General features: G+C 40.5%; 1 protein-coding gene across 1 annotated transcript; it reads left to right on the top strand.

Annotated features, from left to right (window-relative positions):
- Positions 1-2,091: 2,091 nt before the first annotated feature.
- LOC126354391 (ADP-ribosylation factor-like protein 1) lies at positions 2,092-22,433 on the top strand. The gene is made up of 5 exons (XM_050003994.1): positions 2,092-2,264; positions 2,466-2,565; positions 2,659-2,775; positions 6,475-6,586; positions 21,620-22,433. Exons 1-5 carry the CDS (start codon positions 2,261-2,263, stop codon positions 21,827-21,829), a joined length of 543 nt encoding a protein of 180 aa, XP_049859951.1. The 5' UTR covers positions 2,092-2,260; the 3' UTR covers positions 21,830-22,433.
- The last annotated feature ends 1,792 nt before the right edge of the window (positions 22,434-24,225 follow it).

The following is a 24,225-nucleotide window of genomic DNA, read 5'->3' on the forward strand; positions in this document are numbered from 1 at the left end:
TGGAAGATTGTGTTGCGCTTTCACAATTGTATACACGTTGTGGCTGGAACCAGTCATAACAGCTGCATTATCGGTTCCCATTGCAATTAAATTTTGTAGTTTGAGGCCCTCAGCTTTTAAACACTGTAAAAGTGCTGATACCGTTCCAACGGCATCAGAACCCTCCAGGAGTTTCAAAGCTAAAACCGCAGACACTACCTTTTTTTTATTTAAACTGAAATATCTTACGACGGTCCCGAGATATTTCCTGATGCTTACATCTGTTGATTCATCTAATAATAAACTATATTTTTGGTCACCTATGTCACTTAAAAGTTTCTTTTTGAAATGAGGTGCTAGAATAAATTTATTAGCTCTGTACATGTGGTTGTATGTAATTTCATGTCGTTTGTTGATTTCGAATCCTTAGAGCATTTTTTACACACGTCAATCAAGTGATCAATGTTGGAAATTGAGCAATGTTTAGCAATGTACAACGCTAGCGTACACTCAGCTCTTGCACATGAATTACATGTTTTCACTGGTACTGCAGAAAATGTCAGCTGCTTATTTTGAGAAATTAGTTCATATTTTGCTGTGTTTTTTTCGTTTCCAAATGCTTTTTTAAATCATTAATTTTGCATACATTCCGGACTTACAATAGCTACAATAGGCTTTAGTTGAGTTACCTGGCACAGGCTTCAAGCAATGTTTGAATTCCATGCAGTTTTCCCACTCTTTTCTATAACTCTTGCTGTAGACCTTTCTTTTAGGCAGCACTTCCATGATTTTTTATAACTGCGTTAATTCCACACAACTACTATCGTTACACGATAAAAACCGATAATTTGTAAACAACCGCAATAACTAATCACACCGCAACACATCGAGATAACTAAAATGTCATTTCAAACATTCCAGTTCCAGTGCAGTATTCTTGTTCTCACTCATTGTTGAGTCACGATACTCATACAGTTTTTCTGCAGGTTCTCTACTGCAGTGCCGCCAAGCGGCTGTTGTGCATAAACGCTGCGAAACGATTGTCCGTTTTGTAAATGAAGTGTAAAAGCACATTAAAAATAAAAATTCGGTCGTATTTCGGACTTATTATGGCACTATAAATTGCAGCAGCTTTCAAAACTATCACTTTTTCGATTTCCAAAGAATGCTGTGAGGAATGTGAATAGTTATTAGAGGAATTTTTAAAAATGTCCATTTTAAAGTACCTACACTTTTAGGCTTGCGAGAAAATATATACATTTTCTATTCACTCGTTTGCCTTCAGAACTTTGACACTTAACGAGACTGGCAAAAATCTCTTTATCATCTTTTCATGATGTTACTACTGTGTAAATAGCTGACCGTTTCTCGGATACAAATAAGCTTGTCAGTTGACAACTTTTCCAATCTGTACCTATTAATATACTAGTATGTGGTTTCATACTTCAGTTTCATTAAAAAAGAAAAGTAAACACAGCTGTGCATTTTTGTACTGGATTAAGGAAATATGTGGATCTTTTTGTACATAATTAAGATAGCCGTGTATAAGTTACCAAGAAAATTGTTATTAGCAGGTTGTAAGAAACTTCATGACGAGAAGGAAGATTTTTGAATCGTAATTGACTACATTATGCGAGTATAAACTAAGAATTAATTAAAGTCTCTAGCGGATACTGGTGGTGTAAAGTAATTTGCGGTACAATATGCATGTGTTGAGTTTTTCTTCATAGACCAATCTTTTATTTTCCCTCCCCACAAGGGGAATTAGGGAAGTAAAGGAATGTTGATATTTATTAGGAAGAGAAACTTAGCACAACACTGAGGATGTAGCGGTGGTCCATAGCCGAAAGTGACTGAGTTTTAAGACCGACTCATGTGCAGAAGATTAAAAAGGTAACGTAGTCTTGACTGCCTAAAAAGTCGCTATAATTTTTTCCGCTAAAGCCGCAATTTTGCTCGCTAAAAGTTCATAAAATCCTCTAGTTCTAGCGACTTTGTTGCTAGAACGGCAACACTGCTCTGGAGACACATTTCGTGTGTCTCCACAGAAGTGAGATTGTGCGGAGACAGTGTAGCCAACTATACATGTGTTACAAGTGGAAGTTCTTTGAGACAAGCATGCTGTCACAGTTGGTTATAGTGTTGCAGACACGTCAAATCGCATGTGTTGGTTTTGATAAATATATTGACGCCTAGGAGGTGTGAGCCGCAGTTTTGTTGGTGAAGCCAGGAGTTAGCCAAAGAAACTACTAATTAAAGGGCGCATCAAGTTTTCTGCGCAATGGGTAAGTCTTTCTTCACTATTTTAAGCGTGCGTTGTGGATTAAGATAGTTACATGTTATCTGTGTTGTACAGCCCGTAAAGTTAAAGAAGTATATCATCTAGTGCTAGCGCGACGGTGTTATTGTGTGGACACACTTTTCTGTATTAAATTTTTGAATTTGCCGGCATCTGAAATCGATAATTGTTTTCTCCTTTTGTTTAGGTGGATTGTTTAGTTACTTTCGAAACCTGTTAGGCAGTCGTGAAATGAGAATCCTCATATTAGGACTTGATGGTGCTGGCAAAACCACCATTCTGTACAGGTTAGCACATGCTTGAAATATTTCTGCACGCTTTCTATTTAGCAACTGATGGTTACTATGTTCTGCATCTTGTATTTAGGATGTTCCTTTTAGATTACAGGTAGGCGAAGTTGTGACAACTATTCCTACCATTGGATTCAATGTAGAGCAGGTTACATACAAGAACTTGAAATTCCAAGTGTGGGATCTCGGTGGACAGACGAGTATAAGGTGAGAAGAATGTCAAGTTCTTCAAGAATTGGATTGAACTTTGAGCAGATTGGTTTCTGATAGACTTAATGTTTGCCACCGACTTATTAGTGTCCTGCCATTCGAAAGGCTGTAAGAAGAGATTCTTAGTGATCTAGACATCAGAAACTGTTTTGGCCTACACACTCAGTTTTTTGGTCACTAGTTTTAAATTACTACGATCAATGCTCATGCAAGAGTGTTTGTTTATTGAAGCACTTTATTTGGATGCCTTTGTTTTTGTTTTGAAGTTATTATTTCAGAGGATGTAAAAACAGTGTGTGTCTATCTTCATTTGGGTACAGTAGAGATACTTTGTACACAAATAAAATTTTGTTGCACATTGTAACCAAGTAGTGTGTTTCAAAACTGATGCTCAGAGTTAAATGTACTTAATCACTGTTTTCATACATCTATAATACTGGTATCTTATGCATTATTTCAACAGCTGAATATTGCATTTTTCTGCTTGCTGTGTTACATCATGCAAATATTTTTCTTTCCAGTTAAAAAATACTTCACATGGTAATGATTACATGCCAAAAATCGGGCAGTGATTGCTTTGAAAGAGTATGTGAACTACATTTATCAAAATTAGATTTGAAGAAGTCTTTGTTATGGAAATTCCTTGTACAGTATTAAGATGCAAAAGCTTTTTATATAAAGTATACTGATCATAGGTACATTCTTCCCGTATGAGAAATTACTTACTTATCACTGGAACTGTAAATGTGTCATGACAACTTTTGCAAATCACACATATTCTCTCTGTTGTGTTTACAGTTCACCAATTACTACCAACTGCCTTTAGTAGTATAAGAAAAAGATAGTGCTACTCACTATAAAGATGACATGTTGAGTTTCAGACAGGCACAAAAAGAAAAAAAGACAGCATAAGATGTGTTTTCTTGTGTGAATAAATATAGAGTGAACATTAATAAAGCCTACAAACTGCTGGGATATATTCCTGACTGTACATGAAGGGGAAAAGGTCTTCTGAGCATGTATCTAGAGATCAGTCAGTACCACAGTATAGAGCACTGACAAATTAAAGTTCCTCTGACTACGTGTTGTGTGTTTCTTGTGTGTTGCAGGCTGTGTGAGTGACACGGTGTACTGTAAGCAGCAGAATGGTCCGATATTCATGGAAGCGTCAGATTCCACCCCTCTGCTTTGAGCAATGACCTCACCATCATAGCGGAAATGACCATTCTCAACTACTCCCATACCGTTACTATGACATAATCACGTAAATTTGGCAACAAACGCAAAAATAGATCGAAAAACCACCAAACAGATATTCATCCAAAAATATAATGAATCTAACGGGAGAAGCGAGGGAAATTGGGGGTTTCTGAGTGGGGGGAAACTAAATATAGACACACGCCACTACACCAAATGACAAAAAACACTAAAATAACAAGACCCCACAACCTTCCCAAATTCCACTGCACACAAAAGCCACTGGAATTGATCACTTCCCTTGACCTATATAGGTCAACAGAAACAACCGATACCACACTATAAATCTCAAATTTCACCACTGTGCTTAACCATACCAAAAAAAAAAAAAAAAAACGCACACTAGAAAATCAAAATTGGAATCGAACATTTCCCTTGACCTGCTATCCTAACGACATTTCCAGATATAGCTGTCCCTGGTCCGAGACACTGAAACTTTATTAAGCCCAATTTTTTCACGACGCACTGAACACTTCACGACTTCATCCAACAATCCGGATAGTTGAAAAAAATTGTATTAGAAACAACGCGCTGTCCCCCATCATCGCCGACAACCGAAAACTGTTGACCTTGTGAGTCATATCCATACCTACCAAAGACACAAACAAAGCAATTTACCAAAATTCACACACAACGAACAGAAAAAACTACAATAATGTCGACATAACAAAACCAATATTGTTAATCCACTGAAAAATATTCCACTGAAAGCACAGTCACTACCAATACCACACACATGCAATGCTACCCCGCAAGTGAATCCTATACACCACATAACGTGCTACCCATAAAGACACCACCAGAGAGAACCACCGACCGCAACATCACCTCACCTACAAACACGCCACACAAGCAAGATTAATGATAAACATCACCTAACACACACACACTACCGGAGAGCACCACCGATCACATAAAAATGACACCTACAAACATGCCACTCTCTCAAACTAAATTCCGCACTGTCATGACGTCACACACAACCATCACCTTACGTCATGGGTCAAAGCCGATGAATGGAATCGGACGCTTCTGGTAACCTGGTTTGTGTATGGCCAAGCGTCTGGAAATGGACGAGAGGCAGAACCCAGTCATCTAAATCTGGTGTACGCACAGTCCATCACTTCCCTGGACATTCATCCGTTACACAAAAGCCCAGAAAGGGCTTGGAATGATGTGTGATGTTGTTGGTGTCTGTGAGGGTACTTGTTCTGGTATAGCCATGCTTCCTCTTGACCATTTCCATCTGCTTGGCGTACACACGTTCCACATCATTACGAAGTGTCGTATTCATGATCTATGGAACAAGTGTTAATCTAATCTAATCGTGATCATCATCTCGGCTTGTTCCTGACATGAATACCGGACCACTCCGCTGCTTACAGTACGCTGCATCAGTCGCACAGTCTGCAGCACACAAGGAATACACGGTACATGCTAAGAGGAACTTTCATCCATCAGCACCATCCTCCATGGCAACAATACAGTTCCAGATTCATTTTCATAGGTCGTCTTTTTTTTTTTTTCTCCTCCCTGTTACAGTCAGGAATTCGTCCCTGCAGTTTGTTGACTTTAATAATGTTCACTGTGTGTGGTGTGTAATTCTGATGGATGCCTGTTTGGCCGAAAGCTTTATTTGACAGTCTTTTCTTGTGCCTGTCTGTGACTCAGCCTCTCTGCTATATAGTGAGTAGCAACTATACTTTTCGTAATATTTACCTTATGTTGTTGATTTTCCATTTGAGAGTTTCTATTGATTAATAACTGCCTTCATCATGTGATGAACATCTGTAGTCCTAAATATTGTTCTTGAAATGTCCTGTTAGTATAAGTTTTTCTGAAAATATTTAAATTTTGTTTCAGTTACAGCATTTGGCAGGGTAGTTTGACAGAGATTTGACATTTTCCGTATTTTTGGGTCACAGGTTTTTGTCAGTTTTAATGAATTTGATGCACAAACATGTGACAAATGCCGTAAACAGTATGGTGACTATAACTTGATTGTGGCCTTCTCCCCCCCCCCCCCCCCCCCCCCCGCCTCCCCCAAATGGGCTACACTGCAGGTCAGTCTGTCACCCCAACCAGGTTTTTCTTAGTATCATGTTGGCTTCAACAGTGAACAACAAAACTGTGAATATGTGCACTGTGACATGACAGCAGCCATTAATATTACGTCACTGGCAAAAGCCAATGACTCGTATCAAAGATTAGTCTTGTCCTGGTGTTCTCTATGAAAAAACAGAAATAACTTTAAAAAAAAGGGGGGCTGTGCAGACAAGCATTTACTTACTGATGAAGTGTGGGTGTCCCATAGGCACATTTTAGAATAAAATCATATGTTCCTTTCATAGAGTAAAAATATTACACTACACTGTTTACGCATTGATATTAAAAACTTATTTCCAGGCATTAATTGTAATTTAATTTTGACTATTTCAGGCCCTACTGGCGTTGCTACTACTCCAATACTGATGCAATTATTTATGTAGTTGATTCAGCAGATAGAGACAGAATAGGAATTTCTAAGGACGAGCTACTTTATATGTTAAGGGTAAGAGATTTTTTTACTAAAATGTTCGTAGTGTTGCACAAAAATTATCTGGAATTTTATGAGGTTTAAATGGACTTCTGTTCAAAGGCTTATGCATATTAGGCGAATTTGTATAAATTTTTAATGTTGAGCCATACTGAAAAAAGTCAAGGAGTAGTATGTAACTTTTTTCAAAATAGACAACCCAGATAATTAATGTTACATCAAATCTTGCTAAGGTATGTTACTGGAAAGGAATTATTTCTGTTAAAGAAAGTGAGAACATTGTGAACAACAGTTCTTTTCTGGTGGCAATTATAATGGTTATATTTTAAAAATGGGTGAGGTAATTGATTAGAATAGTCAGAAAAATGTAAATCTATTAATGGCAAATTCCATAAATTTCATTGCTTCTCACACTGCTGCATCCAAAGTCAGAAACAGTCTCAGACTTGGACATATCTTGCAGTTAGGCACTAAAATGTGACAGCATTAAACATTAAATGTTTTTAGAAAAGGCACCCACTTGGTGCTGTGTGTGGGTTGAGAGGGAACTTTTCCATTGTCCACTAGGAATGAGGACTACAGTATCTATGTTACAGAACTCTTACAATTCTAGAAGTTAACGGATAATCATCAGTTCTCTAGGATAAAATATTTCTTGTGGCATTTCATGTCTTGAAAATGACCAATTCATTTATATAAAGAATGCCAATTTTATGTCTAGTCTCCGTCTAGCCAGTCTCATTGCATCCATCGTTGGTTCACTGATGAACAAACTGGTGTACTGCTTGGCTAATATTTGTATGTGTATGACTATGCACACCACATAAAGAATCTGGTCAAATTTATCAGATGAATTAAGTCTTTGACTTGCTTCTAGTGGTGATGTGGTCATTTTTTATGTAGAGGCACTGTTTGTAAAAGATTCTCATTGAAGTTCTTTGAAAGTGGCAGTGATACAAAGATTGGTAAATAGTGCAGTGCCAGAATGATATTACATACTGATAACCTGTCCCATAGCTGAGTCATCTATTCAATGTCTTCAGGAACAGTAGTTACAACAATAACAAAATAAATTAAGACCTCAAGTAAGGATCACAGTATGATTGCTGACGAGAATCGGCCACTCTGTAGCTCAGTCTTGAGTAAGATGAACGTCCTGTCGAAACTCTGGCAATTAATTAGGCATGTTAAAGATCCAGCAGACCTTAGAAAACTTGTTATGTACAGATGCCTTGAGAGTGCAGCCAACCTTAAGTAATACATACAGTGCACTCTCTAGAACAACACAGGAAGGAAGGTGAGAGATTTATCACCTACACTACACCGAAATCTCTGCTTTAGCTAAACATGCTGTAGTAAACGGTCACCAGATCAAATTTTAAGACATTAGTTGTAGCTGATGCTAATGGTTTCTGGAACAGTGTAATTAAAGAAACCATTGAAATAAAAATTAAAAAAAAAACAGATAACTAATGATAGCAGTAGCTTACAGCTCAGTGTGGTGTGGGATCTAGTTGTTGAGAGACTGAGTCTAGTGACTCAAATGTGTAGTTGCATAGCCCCTTATATGGTGTACCAGCAGTGCATGAGCAGCTGTTCTGCACACTGATAGCTAAAGAGTACTTGGTCGAAAACTTTTGGCATTTTAGCCACCTGATACAGCTGAAAGCCTGAGTACATTTTGTTGGATGTTATTGCCACGATGCTTTGCCTTTTTACATTCTTAGTCAAAATTTTAATACACAGTTAATTCAGGGCAATCTTCTAGATATTAAAATATGGCATGTATAATACGGTCTGAGATATTTGCACCAAAGCAGTCATCTTATGACAATTTCCGCTCATATTATTTCAAAATATTTCTGAAGCGGTGATGTACTTAACAGTTACTGTTCTCCTGTGCAGTGGTTTGACTTTAGTTTTTTCATTTTGCTGCGAGCTGAAATTCGTCCAAGTTTGGTTGTAGTTTGTAAGAAATACTTCTTCATTTGCAGTGGTTGCCAAAACGTGAATGACGTAGTGAGTAGCATACGCGTGTGCCAGATCAACAGATATGGTACACTTGGATGAACTGTGAGAAACTTTCGTGAGATATGGGTGCCACATTCATTGAGTAGTGATGAAAATGAAATGCTCATTAGTGTTTGGCCCATTTTAAATTAATCAAACTGATTTGGTACATTAATTTTTACTGTGGATAGGGTGTGGGTTAAGGACTTCTCATAGTAAATGGAATTGTCAAAGTAATGGGTGGAAGCTGGAGTCCTCAGTAGTGAAGTCAGCCCATTTAACAGGCTGGACTGGTTTTCACCAATGTCTCCCAAAAGAGATTCCTCTTGCTTATTACTATGCAAAAGCTAAACCAGTGACATGAGATATTTTCTTTAGGGAAATGCAGCTGTCCAGGAACTAAGATAATGGGAAAGATGAGGGATTTGAGTAATTCAGATTGCAGGAACACAGATTTGTTTTCCAGACTTAACCTTTGGTGGTTGCAGATACTTCCCACTAACTGTACTGAATGCTCCATCATTATCATTAATCTGGCTACCTGCTTGCTAAGTACCTTGCCAGGCCGAGCTACCTGCACGGCCTGCCAGACCCTGCGCTAAACATTTTTTTTGGAGCGCAAAGTGAAGATTCTTCCCGTTAATCACTCAGTGTCTGATTCACACTGATAGAACAGATTGTATGTAACAATAAGAATGTATTTAAGTTATTCACACATACTTTCTGAGTAGGGTGATTCTCTTGAGATAAAGTTTTGTTCATACTCTGCCTTTAAAATTTTTTCCCCCTAAGAATTATATTTCCAGTATTTTGTGAAGGGACTTTAGTAGTTTGTGGCAAAAATGATGTATTCCCCACTTTACCAACCCACAACACACAACATAATTTTTTTGAAAATCCACAGTTTACTTTGAATGTTTTCAGATCAAAACATATGTTATTTGACTATTTGTCTTTTCATATATTGGTATTTCTCAGTTGTCTGAGACTGCACGTGTGTGTGTGTGTGTGTGTGTGTGTGTGTGTGTGTGTGTGTGTGTAGAGGTGTCCAGTGTGGCTGCCTTCCATCATGACCCATGGTCAATGGTTTTTATTATTATAAGCATGACATAAAACACCTTGTATTCATATCTGGTTTCTTTGTTTCAAACAAGTGGTGCATCTATCCATTTGTGCACTTTTCTTTTGAGTGTTTGTGCTTAAGTGGCTATTGATCACGGCCGTAAACAAATGAAAACTTAGACTCCCCAAGGGGGGGGGGGAGCAGTGGTGTGGGCAAATAACCTCCACCTCCCTCTCGATGGGCTGCCATTCTATGCCCACATGCTGTGCTTCCATGAAAACACAACTGACATAACAGTCATAAGGATCACCGATTCATTTTGTTGTGGTGAGTCATATTCGACTACCTTTATGCATCAGGCTTAGTCTTTTCACTCATTTCAGAATAAGAAAAAAAAGCAATCTGCAACACTAGGCAAATTGGAATAACAAAGCATTTGGTAATTAGTGGCTACAGCGCAATTGTTAGCTGCGGTTGGCAGCTGTAGGTCAGGCCCGACCTGTACCGGTATTTTACGCAACCATAGATCAGAACACTCCCCACTTAAAACTGCCACATTAATACCGCATGTAGTTGTTCGATTTATAGGAAGCCAGTGCCAGGTCTGGGCACCATACAAATTGTCAATATAAATTGTCGTCATTCCAAAAACAGCTTTATCTGAGTTGCTACTGTGTAACCTCTATTCTTGCAAATTGTGTAAGTTAGTTTCCTTTGTTGTGCCTGAGTGCACAATAAAATGCAGACCATAACCAGTCAAACAGCATGTTTTAATTCCAAACCCACTTAGTTTGGACAATATAGTTTGAAACACAATTGCCCTTTGAACAGAGGGCTTTTGATATAGATGGTTTCTAATTTTAAACAACCTGTCTTCATAACTGCCACAGGTCACTAAAGTGAAGCATTGCCCCAATTAACAGAAAGTGGTCTCTTGACATTGTTTAGCAGACAACTGGAATGTTTGTGTCTCTGAATCAATAAACATTAATTTTCAGCTTCTTCATGTGAAATATAAACAGACAAATGGTGGTGCGATGGGGAGTTGCCCTCGTAAGCACAAACCCTGCAGAGCTCGTTCTTTACTAACAATTAGAAAATTGAAAATAATTTGTTATTGGATACTTATTGGAAACTCAGTTGCCTAACTGCGTAAGCATAGGCCAGCTTTGGTTTGAATCCAAAGAAATAGTATTGACGGCAGTTGAGATATGTATACCACACAAATTGTTAAGAGATGGTTCTGATCCCTATCATCATCATCATCATAAACTAAAGGCTATGCCTTGTCGATTTAGCCACGTCCCTCTCTCCAGTGTCATCCTCTTCAATTCTTCATATGATTTTATCCCCATATCTTCTTTGATGTTATTAAAATACATTGCTCTTGGCCTGTCTCTTGGTTTTTTCCCTAAAACTTTTCCTTCAAATACATTCTTTAGGAACTGATTGTGTCTCATTATGTGCCCTATCATTTTTGATATAGCAGTGTTCTGTTTTCCTTCACTTCTCTTAAGACCTGGTCATTACTTTTTCTATCTACCCAGCTTGTTTTCGTCATTCTTCTCCATATCCACATTCCCATTGCTTCCAGTCTCTTTTTCTCTGCCTTTCCCAGAGTTCATGCTTCAATGCTTCACATCCGTATGTTAAGACACTCCAGAAAAAGTTTTGGCAAACTTTTTCTTTCTTTCTACGCTTATGATTGTCTGTTAGTAAATTCCTTTTATTTTGGAAAGTTTGCTTTGCCAAGGCTATTCTTCTCTTTATATCTGTGATACGTTTATTGTTGTCAATGATTGTGCTCTAGAACATCATCTTCCAGTTTAATATTAACTTTACCATTTCTTTTGTCTTCCCTGCTACCATAGTTTTTGTTTCCTTCTTATGACCCCCATTATTCACAAAAAGGGTGAGAACACTCACAGAAGCAATGAAAAAAGAATGCCAAATTTAAAAGAATGCAAAATCTCCAAGGTTGGCAAAGTTTTACAGAAGCTCAAAATTTAGCATGAACTATAGTGTGAGATGTTTTCAATAGTTTCCACAGTGAAACTCCATCTCAAAACCTGGCAGAAAACACAGAGATTCTGGTCATATTTAAAGTACACCAGTGGCAAAACACAATCAGTACCTTATCTGCATGATAACAGTGGTGGTGATACTGATGACAGGGTTCACCAAAGAAAATGAAGTAAGTATTTCTGAATTCCAATCTATAACAGTTGCCAACATGAGTAACTGAGAAGTAGATATCCTCGGTGCAGCAAAACAGCTTGAATCAGTTAATAAAGGCAAGGCCTCTCCGGTCTAAATTGTATACTAGTCAGGTTCGTTTCAGAGTATGCTGACATAATAGCTCCATACTTAGATCATATACAACTGCTCACTCTTCGAAATATCCGTACCTAAAGACCAGAAAGTACCACAATTCGCCGCGGAATTAAATACCCCTATCAGTAACGTCATTTTGCTGTAGGATTTTGGAAGATATGCTATGTTCAGACATTATGAATTAGCGCTCAAATGATTTATTGACAAATAATCAGCATGGATTCAGAAAATGCCATTCCTGTGAAGCACAACAGCTCTTTATTGTCGTGATGTAATGAGTGCTATCAGTAGATGTGCCAAATTGAATCCATATTTTCAGATTTCCAGAAAGCTTTTGATACTCTTCCTCACAAGAATCTTCTACGCAAATTTCTTTTATGGAGTATTGCCTTGGTTGCATGATTGGATTTGTGCTTCCCCAGCAGGAAGGACACAGTTCATAGTAATTGATGGAAGTTATAGATTAAAACACAAGTTATATCTGACATTCCCCAAGGAAGTGTTATAGGCCTTTTGCTGTTCCTGATATACATAAATGACGTAGGAGACAAACTGAGTATTTCTTCCTTTCTTTCTTTCTTTTTTTTTTATGATGCATACATTTACCATTTCGTAAAGTTATCAAAACAATATTCAAAATGCTTCACAGGCTATCTTAATGATGCAAAAAGTGGCAGTTAACTCTAAATAATCCCCCTAGGGGGTCCACAACTCTTTTTGTGGATACGTGCATAACGAGCACGGGGCCCCGAGCTAATGTGGCCCTCCTTCCTTTCCGGGCTGCATACCTTCCTTTTCCGCATCCTTCCCCATCTACCCCCCCCCCCCCCCCCCCTGTCAACTCCGCCTTTCTCCACCTCTGGGAGCATGTTTTGTGCCTACGTCCGGAGACGGACGCTCGAAAATGTAACACATTCTTCGCTTTCTCTGCTTGCAAGTCTTCGTCCTTTCTTTGTCCTCTTCTCCTTACCTCTTCTCTTTACCCTTTCTCCGCTATGACGTTTGAGAAATCTCTTCTTTCCTTCCCCTTTCCTTTTTTTTCCCTTTCTTTTTTTTTCTCCCTGTGTGTGTGTCTGAAGGCCGACCCACGCATTTCCATGCATAGCCGGTGACAGGGTTACACGTAATTCCCCGCCCCGTGTAGACAGGTACATATCCCCTAGCAACGGCCAGGCCCATGGAGCGGTGATTACCCGAGCTGATACCTTCCGAAAGTGCCGATTGGTCCCTCCATCCGTTTCTCGGGGGGGGTGTGACCTGAGGTGTGAACAGTCACCTAAGGCGGGAGTGTCCTCAGAGGGCCCCCACAAGGGAGGAGCGCCATCGGAGACGCCGGTAATCATGGGGGATACTTCCGCAATGGTTTCCTCATCTTCTACTATGTCTGCTCACAAGCGTAAGTTCAATGAGCCTCAGCCACAGACAGTTCTACCATCGTTACCACAGTTCCTTGTTATTTCTCGGTCTGACAAAGGTCACGACTTCTCCATGGTCAACCCTTTCATTATTCAGAAAGGTGTTGACGCAATTGCAGATCCTGTAAAGTCTTGCTCCAGATTACAAAATGGCACCTTGTTGTTGGAAACAGTCAGTGCCCTCCAGGCACAAGAATTGCTGCGTGCTTCACTGCTACACACCTTCTCTGTCCAGGTGGAAGTGCACCACACCCTAAATTCCTCACGTGGGGTCGTTTATACACGCTCCCTTGGCAGATTGTCCGACGAGGAAATTCAACATTACTTGTCTGACCAGGGCGTAACAGCTGTTCATAGAAAAGGGTTGACATGAACATTGTTCCAACCCGTACTGTCTTCTTGACGTTCGCGTCGCTACAGCGGTTCAATCATAACAGCCAGTCCTGTTCCAATCCGCCCAAATGTTACGTGTGGCAAGGATGCCCATGGGGGTGCTTGTCCACCTCCATCCCCTCGTTGCATCAACTGTATGGGTGACCACACTGCTTCCTCTTGAGATTGCCCCATTTTTAAAGACGTGAAGCTCATTCAGGAAATCGGAGTGAAGGAAAAGGTGTTTACCTTTGCTGCTCGAAAATTATTCGCCAGTTGAAAGCCCACTGTGCCTCAGACAGGTAAATACAGCACTGTCCTTGCCTCTCCTTGGCCAACAAATGAGGCGGCCACGCAGACTTGTGATCTCACCTTTAGTGCCACAGTCGTCAGATCGGCCAGCGCAAAGATCGCCCATTCAACCTCCCCACTTTCGCCTGCTCACTCTAAGGCTCACCCTTCATCGGGTTCTGCTAAATCTTGAGCCCGAAAGTCAGACACCCGGACTTCCAAACACAAGCCTACACGTGAAGATTTTTTACATACCCCAAATTCACAACCATCAGTTCCTCCTCCATCTAAACATCCTGTTTCCAAGCAGGCTAATAAGAAACCCAATTCCTCTGCCACAACGCGTCTCGTCTACAGCACCACCTGGCGGTAGCCGCCCTCGGCCGTCTTCTGTGTCGCCGAGGCGCACTGCTGGCGGCCGATCAACCGCCGATCGCTGAAGGTAGAAGCTGCTCCTGAACAACCTATGGATCAGAATCTTCTGCCTTCGGCTGACTGCCATTCCATGCTGTCAGTTGCCAGCTCTGAGCTGTCGTTGAATTGAGGGCAACCTTGGTCACATTATTCCATTTTCTGTCCACCCTATGTCCATTATCCATTGGAATATACGCAGCATTCGAGCCAATCGAGATGAATTGTTGATCCTCTTACGATCCTACTCGCCAGTCATCTTCTGTCTTCAGGAAACAAAGCTGCATCCCCACGACCGCTTTGTTTTCCCCCATTTTCAGTCAGTCCGATTTGATTTCCCCTGTGTTGAAGGCACTCCAGCACATGGAGGACTCATGATACTCTCAATTATCACCCAATCCCCTTAAACACTTTCTTCCAAGCTGTCGCTGTCTGTCTTCCCCTTTCTGGATATACCTTCTCCCTTTGTACTGTATACATTCCATACTCCACACCAATGGCACGAGCTGATCTCCTTCATCTTCTTGGTCAGCTTCCACCTCCCTATTTGCTGGTTGGGGACTTCAATGCCCACCAACCACTTTGGGGATCTCCACATCCTTGTCCGCGTGGCTCACTATTGATAGACGTCTTCCACCAAGTGGATCTTGTTTGCCTCAACACTGGGGACCCTACATTTTTGTCTGCCTCCACAACAAATTTCTCTCATTTGGGCCTTTCGGTCGGTACTGTTCTGCTAGCTCGGCACTTCAAATGGTTCGCCCTTGCTGATACACACTTGAGTGACCACTTTCCATGTGTCCTTCGATTGCAGCCACACCTGCCATATATGCGCCCGTGGCACTGGAAGTTTGCCCAAGCCCATTGGACACTTTTTTCGTCTCTAGCGACATTCGATGACCGTCACTTTCCTAGCGCGACGAAGAGGTCACTCATATTACAGACGTTGTTCTTTCAGCTGCAGAACATTCAATACCTCGCACCTCCGAATTGCCCCAGTGCCCCCCATTCCTTGGAGGAACGAGGCATGTCGTGGCACAATACGTGAGCGGTGGCGTACTCTTCGTGTTTTCAGACACCATCCTACATTGGCCAACTGTATTCGCTATAAGCAGTTCCGTGCGCGATGCCGTCGCGTCATGCGCGATAGCAAGAAGGCAAGCTGGGACTTCTTTACTAGCTCATTTAACATCTTCACTCCCTCCTTGGAAGTTTGGAGTCGGATTCAACGGTTGTCTGGCGCACCTAGTCTCTCCCTGGTCTCTTGGCTCACTGTCGCACATGATACATTAGTGGACCCTGCCACAATTTCTAACTCATTGGGTCAACACTTTGCTGAGATTTCGAGCTCTTCAAATTATCCGCCAGAATTTCTCCCGAAGAAACGCGCTGCGGAAATGAAACCTCTTGCCTTCTCCTCTCAAAATCGCGAAAGCTACAACACTGTTTTCTCCATGCGGGAACTCCAACATGCACTCTCTTCTTCTCACTATTCCACCCCAGGACCGGATGGTATCCACATCCAAATGTTGCTGCATTTACCATACCATAGTCTGCGTTACCTCCTTCGCCTTTATAATCAAATTTGGACCGACAGTACTTTTCCCAGATGGAGGCAGGAAGCTATCGTCGTTCCTGTTCCGAAACCTGGAAAGGACAAACATCTCCCATCTAGCTATCGCCCCATTGCTCTCACGAGTAGTGTATGTAAGGTTTTGGAGCGTATGGTGAATTGCTGTTTAGCTTGGTGGCTGGAGTTCTGCAGTCTTTAACACCTGTCCAATGCGGTTTCCAAAAGCATCGTTTTGCAGTTGACCATCTTGTTGCCCTCTCCACTTATATCATGAACAATTTTCTCTGGAAACGCCAAACAGTAGCAATATTTTTTGATCTGGAGAGAGCATACGATACCTGTTGGAGGACAGGCATCTTCTGCACACTGTTCTCTTGGGGCTTTTGCAGTTGGTTGCCCCTTTTTCTTCACGAATTTATGGCAGATCACATATTAGAGTGCGGGTGAACACTACTGTCTTGTACTTTCTCCCAAGAAAACAGGGTACCCCAGGGCTCCATGCTAAGTTTTGTACTGTCTGCCATTGCCATAAATCCAATTATGGATTGTCTTCTTCCTGATGTCTCGGGCTTCCTCTTTGTGGACGATTTTGCGATCTATTACAGCTCTCAACGGACAAGCCTTCTTGAACGACGTCTTCAAGGATGTCTCGATCGCCTCCACTCTTGGAGCATCGAAACCGGCTTCCACTTTTCTCCCAGTAAGACCGTTTGTGTTAATTTTTGGCATTGTACAGAATTTCTTCCACCTTCCTTACATCTAGGACCTGTCAACCTTCCGTTTTCGGACACCGCTAAATTCTTGGGTCTTATGTTTGACAGAAAACTGTGCTTGTTCTCCCACGTTTCCTATCTTTCGGCTCGCTGTCTGATCCCTCAATGCCATCCGTGTCCTGAATGGTATCTCCTGGGGAGTGGTCCTTCTCTGCCTCTAGCGCACCTTACTGCGCTCGAAATTGGACTATGGAAGCATAGTTTACTCCTCTGCTCGGCTGTCTATTCTGCGGTGTCTCGACTCTACCCACCACCGAGGATTACGTTTAGTGTCTGGAGCTTTTTACACCAGCCCTGTGGAAAGCCTTTATGCTGAGACTGCTGAACCTCCGCTGTCCAATTGGCGAGCTGTCCTTCTGAGTCGTTATGCTAGCAATCTGTCACCCATGCCTGCTAATCCGGCACATGACATTTTTTTTCGACACCTCCCTGGATTTAGGGTATGCAGGTCGCCCTTCCTCCTTTCTACCACCGGGAGTCCGCTTCCGTCAACTACTTCATTCTATTTCCTTCCGCTTTCCTAAAACTTTCTTGACAACTTGGGGTACAGCACCGCCTTAGCTCCATCCCAGGACCTGCCTGCTCCGTGACCTTCGTCAGTTTCCCAATGATGGTACCCCTTCACTTGTTTATTGTCGGGCATTTTCTGCACAAATGAAGGAAGCCACATTTATTTGCACTGGTGGCACAAAAACATCGTTAGGTGTAGGGAGTGCTTATATTGTTGGTGACACCCCAAATCGATTTCGGCTTCCCGACCAGTGTTCGGTTTATACTGCGGAGCTTTACGCTGTTCTCCAGGCTGTCCAATACATCCGTCGCCATCAGCGGTTACAGTATGTTATCTGTTCAGATTCTCGCAGCTCTTTCCTCAGTCTCCAAGCTCTCTAGCCTGTCCACCCTCTGGTCCACTGGATTCAGGACTGCCTATGCTTGCTCCACTTGGGGGGCGTCTCTGTGGCATTCCTCTGGATCCCAGGACACGTTGGTATCTGTGGAAATGAGGCGGCCGATATAGCGGGCAAGGCTGCAGTATCTCTCCTTCGGCCAGCTATTCGCACGATTCCCTTTGCCGATCTATGGAGTGTTTTATGTCGTCGTGTTGTTCTTTTATGGCATGCACATTGGTCGACACTTCCCAGTAATGAATTGCAGGACGTGAAAGCTCTTCCCTGTGCTTGGACCTCTTCCTTCGGAACACGTCGTCGGGAGGAGGTAATTTTAAGTAGACTTCGGATCGGCCACTGTCTTTTTAGCCATCGACATCTTTTAATTGGCGATCCTCCACCACTCTGTCCCCACTGCTCTCAGCTGTGGACAGTAAGACACCTTTTAATTGAGTGCCCCTATTTTACTCAGTTACGTGCCCGTCTACAGCTGTCGCCTGATATATCTTCCATTTTAGCAGATGATATGCGCTCAGCTGATCGCGTTCTCGAGTTTATTAGTGGCAGTGAATGACGTCATTTGAAGCTCTTTTTGGGGACAACCAACCCCCCTCTATAGTGGTTTTTTAAGCTTTCCTTCTGTTTTTAGTTTCTCCAATTTTTTGAGTTTCGTTCCCATTGCTGCTGGTTTCCTGTTTAGTTTTTTTACCTTTTCCTAAGTCACAGACCAGGCGCTAATGACCGTAGCAGTTTTGTGCCCTAAAACCATACAAACCTCTAAATAATGAAAAGTATGAAGTCATCCAGTTCATCATACTTAATGTTTATAATCACAAATAATTTAAATTGGGATAATCACATAATGTTACGGGTAGAGGAAGTGGAAAACTGTGATTTATTGGTTGAACATTTAGAAAGTGCAACATGTCTACTAGACTGCTTAACACAACACTTGTGTGCCCTCTTCTGGATTATTGCTGTGCAGTGGGAGATCCACATCAGAAGGGACTGATAGACGACATCGAAAAAGTTCAAAGAACAGCAGCTCGTTTTCTATTGTCAGGAAATAAGGGGGCGTGTGTGTCATGGACAAGATACATGAATTGGGGTGGCAGTCATTAAAACAAAGACATTTGTCATTGCATCAGGATTTTCTTATGAATATCTATTGCCAACATTCTCCTCAGATTGTGAAAATATTCTGTTGGTACCCACCTACATAGGGGGAAATGAATAAAAGAAATGTGAACTTGCACAGAAAGATTTAAGTGCTCGTCTTTCTCACACACTTTTAGAGAGTGAAACAGTAGAGAATATTTGAAGATGGTTTATTGAGCCCTCCACCAGGAATTAAACTGTGAATTGCAGAGAAATTGTGTTGATGTAGATGCTCTCAAATATCTATGGACTTACTTGTAGTTTTTACTGCAGCAGCATTGAAGTGTCACTGTAGTGACTCCGAGGCTGTCCTGTAGTACTGCTTTTTTTGCTTCCTGGTACTGATGCAGACTATGATTAACTGACGTGGTCTTGTGTGCTAGCTGCTGATATGCTGTTTTTAGGGACTTCTGGCCAAGTTACTCTAGCGCTATTGCTTTTGCCTAATGCTACTGAAGGTCTTCCTAATTTCTGGAGACTTCCATCCTCAGTTGAAATGATTGTCAAACGTGAGTCTTGTTAAGATTTCAGTGTTAGCCTCAGCGTTGTGACTGCTGCTATAGCTATTGCATGCCAAGCATGTTAGTCTGTCGGTGACCATGGCTGTGAAATATTCACTTTTGGCTCTGTGTGGGAACACTGTTATTTTTGCTCCACTCTCACTGACCCAACATCACTCGCATCATGCCTTCCCAGCTCTGCGTCAACTTGTTAGTTAACAAAGTTTATTTTCATAGGTCTGTGGTACTTTTTGCATTAATAGCATTTGACAGTCATGACACCTTAAGTTAATAAAAGTTGAGTCATGACTTATTCCACACAAAAACATTGTATCAATTGCATTGACAGAAAAGAGTACTATGTCAAACCCTCACAATGCCATTGGTTGTTAGATATGTCGGTTATGATTGAGCATGTGGCTACTTCATTCTTTTTTAAATAAAATAATACAAGGAGTTGGATTATGTAGTTCAGATGTTTATTTGCAGAAGGATGTCTTATACTAAGTAAACGCAGAAATTGTATGTTGTGTGTATGCCAATCAAACTATTAGGTGGAGGACTTTATTTTGATCAGTTGAGGGCCAGTATCATATCGATATAAGTGATTTTTGGAGTTGGTGTAATTCTCTTGTTTTTAGGTAAATTATATCAACTCAATTTTGTATTTAATTCTTTAGAATGCACACACTGAGCAGCAACTGTTGATTTTGTGTATTGTAACCATATTAATCACAGGTGGACACTAATCTGTCATAATTTCATCATTTGTTGTCACTTTGCTAGAATTGGAGCATAGAGTAGTTATTTTACAAGTCATAAAAGTATTGTTATTAAGCTGTGCAAAGAATACTCAATAAAGGAAAAATAGGAAAAAGTTTTCTTTTGGAAGTCAGATTTTGCAGAAATCAACTTGCTTTAAAATGTGAAAAATACATTTCATTCAGCTTTGTTCTGTCAGATAACTTTAGTGTTACATTTTAACAAGAAATTAAAAACAGAAACTGCAGGTCAATTTTCATACATATTGATGAAACCATGGATTAAGCTTGCTGAAAGGTTTGGCTACGTCTACTTTTTATACTGTCAAGTTTGGGACAGTAGAACTTAGTAAATTAACTAATTTTCATTCAGTTATCTCATATAGAATAAATTATATTATGCAGTAAATTCTAACTTTGGACATTTCATAATGAGTTTATGTAACAACTAGCTATTCCTGGCCATGTGTTGTGGATCAGTTTGGCTAAATGAAAAAGACAGAAGAGAGCACACATTTCTAATATGTATGGTAATTAAATATGTCCTAATCTTCTCCCCCTGTCTCTTTCCATCTCCTCACCCTCTCTTGGCCACCCCCTCCTCTTTTCCACTCTGTGTCCATTTCCTCCCATGCCTTCTCAACTTCAGCCTTGGTTGTCGTTATTACCAATTCAGGTTCTGTTGTGGTATTCAAACATAGGCTGATAAAGCAGAAATACAACTTCCTTGTTTTCTGTGAAAACCATCTGTGAGGAAGAAACAACAGCTCATTGTTGTAGATACAAATCATGTTGAAAAATACATATAATGATAAAGAATATACAGGATGTTACAAAAAGGTGTGGCCAAACTTTCAGGAAACATTCCTCACACACAAATAAAGAAAAGATGCTACGTGGACATGTGTCCAGAAATGTTTAATTTCCATGTTAGAGCTCATTTTGGTTTCTTCCACCTACGCTCAATGGAGCACATTATCATGATTTCATACGGGATACTCTACCTGTGGTGCTAGAACATGTGCCTTTACAAGTATGACACACATGTGGTTCATGCACGATGGAGCTCCTGCACATTTCAGTCGAAGTGTTCGTATGCTTCTCAAAAACAGATTCAGTGACTGATGGATTGGTAGAGGCAGACCAATTCCATGACCTCCACGGTCTCCTGACCTCAACCCTCTTGACTTTCATTTATGGGGGCATTTGAAAGCTCTTGTCTACGCAACGCCGGTACAAAATGTAGAGAGACTGCGTGCTCGTATTGTGGACGCCATTCTCCTGGGCTGCATCAGTGCATCAGGGATTCCGTGCGACGGAGGGTGGATGCATGTATCCTCACTAATGGAGGAAATTTTGAACACAAACTCATTATGAAATGTCTTAATCTTTACTTATGAGTAGATTCCAGTGTGACACTTCTCAAACTTTTACTTTTTAAATTTTTCATTTATTAAGTATCTTAATACCCATAAATGATGTTGTTGCATTATTATACAGGAAGATGAACTACAGGGAGCAATTTTAGTAGTTCTTGCTAATAAGCAGGATATTGAAGGAGCACTGAGTGTAGCAGAAGTCCATCAGGCACTTGGGCTCGATGCTCTGAAGAACAGAACTTTCCAGATATTTAAAACCTCAGCAACAAAAGGTGAAGGGCTTGATGCGGCGATGGACTGGTTGTCAAATGCCCTTCAAAATCGCAAATAAAGGTTCCTTTTGGACGATTTCCTCTTGCCTCATGGGTCAACGTGCACATCAGTTGTAAAGTGTGTCTATGATAGAGTAGCAAAGACTGTGATGAAGTGAACTTGTGAAACAACAGTGAAATTAAGTGTAAGAATGTGAACAATGTCTGTGATGATAGCAGCTCATGAAATTGGGTGAGTGAAGAGTTCCACTTCGTTTTATTTTTAATATCCATCACAAAGTCACTTATTATTAATTATATATTTCATTTACATTTTTCATGTCATTGTGTGCTGGTATGAGTGCAACAACAGTGAGTCAAGCCTGTGTATTATTTTTACTGTACAAAATGTTATGAAACACTTAACAGAATATACTATTGTACCTCTTTCTGTGGTATCTGACTGAAATGGATGGGCTTAAAAGCATGTAAAACAATCAGTTGGATTGTACTGTGGCATCATTAGTTGTTAACTTTGAGAACAACTTACCACAAATCTTCAATGTGATTGGCAAGATTGTATTTTTAATTATAACATTATTGCTGTGCAAAACAGCAAACCTGTAAAGAAATGAATTTCTGTATTGAAATAAATATTCATGATGTGAAATCATGTCCACTTAACTCTGGTGCAGACTGTAACCTTTGTAAATAGTAAGAACCTCGTCATCTGTTGTTTCAAAAGTTGAGATCTATTCAAGTCATTACATGGGAATGTCCAGCAAATATATTTCATATGTAGTTTACATATTTGATAGACAGTGCGCTAAAAATAAATTTAGTCATAAACTTTGTTGGAAAACAGTAAAGTTGCATTTCTTAGTGCTTGTTTAACATTACATTATACAAAGGTAAGAGAACTGGCAGACATATGAATGTAGACTTTTCATGTTATTATTACCGCACAAGAAATTCTATGGACCTCAAGATGTGTCTGTAGTAATGGTTAAAATAATATAATGCAACATGAGGAAACACCTTTACTGACCTTACAGCAGAGGTATTGAAGTGAGTAGGCTTATAAATAAGAACTCGAAAATTGCTGCTTAGCTAGTGAATTTATTTTCATGGACTAACCGCAAGGACCCAGACCCACAAATAGATTGTCTCATCACTAAGCCGCATACATGTCATGAGGCACTTTTGCCTAAGATTGCTATCTTTTACATGTACGAGATGTGATTGGAAAATTTTAAGAGTGGCTTGTAATTGTACAATGGTGGTACTTACAAGCTATTGTGATTCGTCTCCTTCAAAATAGAGCCCCTTATGACTGAACACACAGACTCTAACAGTGTTTCCACTTTTGGAAACATTCCTGGAAATTTTTTTCCTGAAGTGTGTTAAGGACACTTTCTGTAATTGCCTGGTTGTCTTAGTCAAATCGCTTCCCTTCCAGTGAAAATTTCAGTTTAGGGAACAGGTAGAAGTCCGCAGGGGCCAAATCAGAGGAATATGGTAGTTGTGGAAGAACAGGAATTTTGAATTTGGTCAAAAATTCAACAATAGAGAAGGCACGATGAACCGGAGCATTGTCATGGTGTAGCACCCAACTCCTGTCTTTCCACAATGGAGGTCTTTTCTTCCACAACTTTTCGCACAAATGCTCAAGGGCACATTTGTAGTATTCCTGGTTAATTGTCTGTCCTCCAGGGATAAATTCATGATGCACAATACTGGTAGAATTGAAAAGAGTCACTAACATTGTCTTCACCTTCGACCAACTTTGCCCTGCTTTTTTCGTTCGTGGTGAACCTGGAGTCTTCCACTGCGAAGACTGCACTTTGGTTTCAGAATCATATCCATGTACCCACGATTTGTCACTTGTAATTACCCAATTTAACAAATCTGGGCCTTTTTCAGGTTGATTAATCAGTTCTTGACACACTTCAAGTTGGTATTGTCTCTGGTCACTTAACACTTTTGAAATGAATTTTTCCAGACACTCGACGCATGTTCAGCTCTTCACTTAAAATTTATTGAACTACATAGAAACTTAAATTTAGTTCATCAGCCTATGATCAGAGCACACTGTCATGAACTTTCATGACATTTTCACTCGTTTTTGAGGTGGAAGGATGGCTGAACCGTGGTTCATTTTCAAATGATTCACAGCCGTTTTTAAATGTGTTGAACCAGACAAAAACATTTGACTGGCTCATATAATTATCTCTCAAAGCTGTTTTTAGTAGTTGGTAAGTCTCAGAAGCTGATTTCCTGGTTTTAAAACAAAATTTCACACAAACTCGTTGCTCTGTTTTCCTCGTCCATTTTCAAGCAGACAGAATCCGGCAACAAGCCCTAACAGACCCGCACTCAACCAGCTGCCACAACGAACTGAACAAAGAAAATGTAGTTTCCTGTCAGTGGGCGTTCAAGGACAAGGCAATGACTCACTCCCCACCCTCCATGTAAC

The sequence above is a fragment of the Schistocerca gregaria genome, chromosome 3 (assembly GCF_023897955.1).
Source record: "Schistocerca gregaria isolate iqSchGreg1 chromosome 3, iqSchGreg1.2, whole genome shotgun sequence".
NCBI lineage: Eukaryota > Metazoa > Arthropoda > Insecta > Orthoptera > Acrididae > Schistocerca > Schistocerca gregaria.